Source organism: Castanea sativa, chromosome 10 (assembly GCF_040712315.1).
Source record: "Castanea sativa cultivar Marrone di Chiusa Pesio chromosome 10, ASM4071231v1".
NCBI lineage: Eukaryota > Viridiplantae > Streptophyta > Magnoliopsida > Fagales > Fagaceae > Castanea > Castanea sativa.
The window spans coordinates 9903315-9907373 of NC_134022.1; the positions used below are offsets into that span (position 1 = coordinate 9903315).

Below are 4059 nucleotides of genomic sequence, written 5' to 3' on the forward strand. Positions count from 1 at the left end.
CAGTGAGAAATACAATATTATTCAATTCAGTATTTCTAACAACTTGCAATTTTTTCCACCGAAAAGCAACATCAGATAATACAATGCAATCGTAGATTGGATGCATCAGATTCGCATAATATTACAATCAGCTTTATTTCTCATGGATAACTGATCGAGGACAAAGAATGAAAAAAGCACGAAGAAGAATACAACACTGATAACAAGAGCAATACAACACTATGAAACAGTACTGACAACAGGCGAATAGATCGAATGAGTTTCACATAATGGTAAAATCCATTTTATTTCTGACAGATTAATTGACAAGACAAACAGAACTCAGATTGAACTACTTATCCACCATCAGTTTGGCCCTAGTATGGCCCTCATTGATTTGGAACTGCTCCCCGAGTCCAAAATGAGCCATGAGTAACCAAACAAAAGAAATAAGCTGTCCACCCTTACTTACTTCCTTTGCATGGGTATCTGGTCTGCAATGACTAGCGGCATACGACAACATTTCCACCCATACTTTGATGATTATCTTCCATCTCTCCTTCTCCTCTAGTTTGTTCAGCTCTTTGGCCAGCATACATGCATCAAACAGTACAGATTTGCTTCTATCCCCCTTTACATAAACAGGTTTAACTTCAGTATCCACTGCAAGGATGTCATGACAGGCTTTTGTCTGATCTCGTTTTATACCCCTTCTGCTAAAGAATTTTACAGCTTCGGCACAGGTATCCCGATATCTTATTTGCCCTATTCCAGTCACTGCGGACATCATATTAGGCTGCTTCACTAAAAGATATATCATGTAATCTGAAAGGAGCTTGCTGAAATGATGGTTCTCTTTAGCGTCTTTAGTATGGTCGGTTTCTGCTTCGCCTTGGGTTTCTTTCCGAAAGCAGAGATCAGTAGCAACGTGCCACAACAGAAGGCTCTCATCATAGGCAATATTTTGGATATAGTCCCCTGTTATTTTGTGGTAGACATCCCCAAATTGTTCTTGGATAGCATAAGCGCCTCTAGCTGAGCATATCCTCTTGGTAATTTCTTCATCATCTTCGGCATCTTTGGATTTCTCTTTCAACTCGTCAAATATAAATCTCCATAGATTTTTAGGGAGTTTCTTTGTTGGATACAGATATGTTTTTGGAAAGAAGAAGTCAGTTACATTGTCCCAAACACCAAAATAATCCATTTTATCCATGAAACGTGTCAAAACTCAAAGAAGAAGCAGTGTGATGGTTCAGGGCAGAAGTTAGATCAGAAGTCAGAGGAGAAGCAATGCAATGGTTCAGAGCAGAAGTCAGAATTAGAACATAGTGGTTAAACGACTTGTGTTTTGTACATAACATAAAACTGTAAGTAGTTTTAATTCATTGTACATAGTTTTAGTGTTGCACGTGAGAGAGCACGTGGAAATTAGTTAGAATGTTAGTTACTTAGCTAAGTTAGTTACTGTAGAAACTAATTCTCTGTTTTGTGTATAAAGGACCTGATGTGTAACAGTAAGCTTAATGAAAATCAGTTTCTTCATTTCAACAAAATCTCATATGGTATCAGAGCTTTTATTTTCTCTAGAAAATTCCCAAATTTTAGGGTTTTGTTCTTAGAAGCTTGGAGCTTCTTCAATGGCTTTCTGATTCGTTTTTCTTCTTCTTGATTCAACTCGTTTTCACCATTGTTGGTTGATCTTCGTTTTTCATTCTTTCTGATTCGTTTCTTCTTCTTGATTCAACTTAGTTTTTTTTTGGTTCTTGATCTTCATAGAAATCTTACTCTGAGGTTCTTGAAGTTTCCGTAACCAAATTCAAGCTTTCCTTGAACTTCAATGGCTTCCACAGTTTCTGCATCAAATCCTTCTTCTTCCTCAACTGAGCAAGATCCAGCGCTGGTAGAGGATGTTCGTAATCCTCTGTATCTTCATCATGCTGAAAGCCCTGGAGCCATGCTCGTATCAGAGGTCTTGAATGGTGAAAATTACCACGCTTGGGCTCGATCAATGAAGAAGGCCTTAATAGCAAAGAATAAGTTTGGTTTTGTTGATGGCACGATCACTCTGTCTTCTCCATTGTTGAAGACACCAGCAGCTATTGATGCTTGGATTCGTTGTGACAATATGGTTGGTTCATGGTTGATGAAAGCAGTTTCACCACAGATCAGAGTAAGCATTACCTATAGAGACACAGCCTTAGAAATCTGGAATGATCTCAGAGACACGCACTCTCAAGGTAATGTACCTAGGATTTTTGAGTTGCAGAAGGATGTTGCTTCAATCAATCAAGGTGATTCCTCAATTACTGCTTATTTCACTCAATTAAAGATGTATTGGGATCAACTCAAGAATTTCAGACCTGCTTTAACCTGTTCCTGTGGAAAATGTACTTGTAATCTTTCACAAAGAATTGAGAGTGCTCATTTTTAAGACTCAGTGATGCAATTCTTAATGGGACTCAATGATTCCTATTCTCAGATCAAAGGACAAATTTTGTTAATGGAACCACTTCCATCCATTAACAAAGTTTATTCCTTGTTGATTCAAGAAGAAAGGCAGAGACGTGTGGGAAGTTCTAACAATCACATTGAGTCTACTGCACTTGCTGTGAAAGGTTTTAATTCCACTACTGCTCTTTCTGGAAGTAAGAATTTCAAGAGCAAGGATAGGCCTATGTGCACCCATTGTGGGAAGCTTGGTCACACTGTGGAAAAATGCTTCAAACTGCATGGGTTTCCACCTGGATTCAAGTTTAAAGGGAAGACTCCAATGGTGAATCAAGTAGGAATTCAAGAAGATATTGCAGAGATCAATCAACCAGTCACCAATAGTAATCAATTCCCTTTCACTAAAGAACAATGTCAGCAATTTTTGGCTATGTTGGGTAATCAGATGCAAGCTGCTCAATTCAGTATGGGCAATAAGGAGGTACATATGGCCAGTAATGTCATTAAGCCTTCTTCAGATCCTCAGCCATCACAAGCAAAGTCTAGTGATGTTCTCAACATGGCAGGTATGGCTTCTTTTAAAGGTTGTAATTTGAAGCATTCTATGTTTTCTGCTCAAGTAGTGAATAAGAAAGCTTTTAATGGAGATACTTGGGTTATTGACACTGGGGCAACAGACCATATTGTGCATTCTGTTCATTTATTCACTAATTTTACTGCAATTAGTAGTAATTTTGAACTTCCAAATGGTGAAACAGCTGTGGTAACTCATATAGGTTCTATTTCCCTTTCAGATACCTTAATTCTTCATAATGTTCTTTGTGTTCCTTCCTTTTCTTTTAACCTTTTGTCAGTCAGTCAGCTCACAAATTTTTCTTCTTGTTGTCTCATTTTCTTGGCAAATCTTTGTTTCATACAGGACCTTATTTGCTGGAGGACGATTGGTGTGGGTGAAGTCCATGATGGGTTGTATTTGTTGCAACATAGCCCTGATGCTTCTACCTCTCCAATCAACTCTGGTTCATTCTCATCATTCCAATCCCTTTTTAATTCAGTTTTCAAGTCTGTTCAGAATAAGTCACAATCTCATGTAATCAATAATGCTGTTGTACCTTCTTCCTTATGGCATTTTAGGTTAGGACATCCCTCTGATGCAAAACTTTCATCTTTGAAGAATGTAATTCCTGATATTGTTTGTACCTTTAATAAAGATTGTGAAATTTGTCCACTTGCCAAACACAAAAGATTGCCATTTCCTTTCCTCAATCACATTTCTGAATCTCCATTTGATATTGTGCATTGTGATATTTGGGGTCCATATTCAGTTCCTACTGTTGATGGACACAAATACTTCTTAACTATTGTTGATGATTGTACTAGATCAACTTGGGTTTATCTTATGAAGTCCAAGTCTGACACTAGGTCTCTTTTACAATCATTTTATCTCATGGTCAAAAATCAGTTCAACAAATCCATTAAAATTTTCAGAACTGACAATGGTCTTGAGTTTCAAATAACTGATTTCTTTAAGGCTCATGGTATCATACACCAACATAGTTGTGTTGCTACTTCTCAACAAAATTCTGTTGTGGAGAGAAAACATCAACATATCTTGTGTGTTGCAAGGGC

At 37.6% G+C, this 4059-nt stretch overlaps 1 protein-coding gene across 1 annotated transcript; it reads right to left on the reverse strand.

Moving 5' to 3' along the window:
* Nucleotides 1-331: 331 nt before the first annotated feature.
* Nucleotides 332-1186, reverse strand: LOC142612007 (uncharacterized). Its single transcript, XM_075784143.1, has one exon. The coding sequence runs from the start codon at nucleotides 1184-1186 to the stop codon at nucleotides 332-334; it is 855 nt and encodes a 284-aa protein (XP_075640258.1).
* Nucleotides 1187-4059: the final 2873 nt, after the last annotated feature.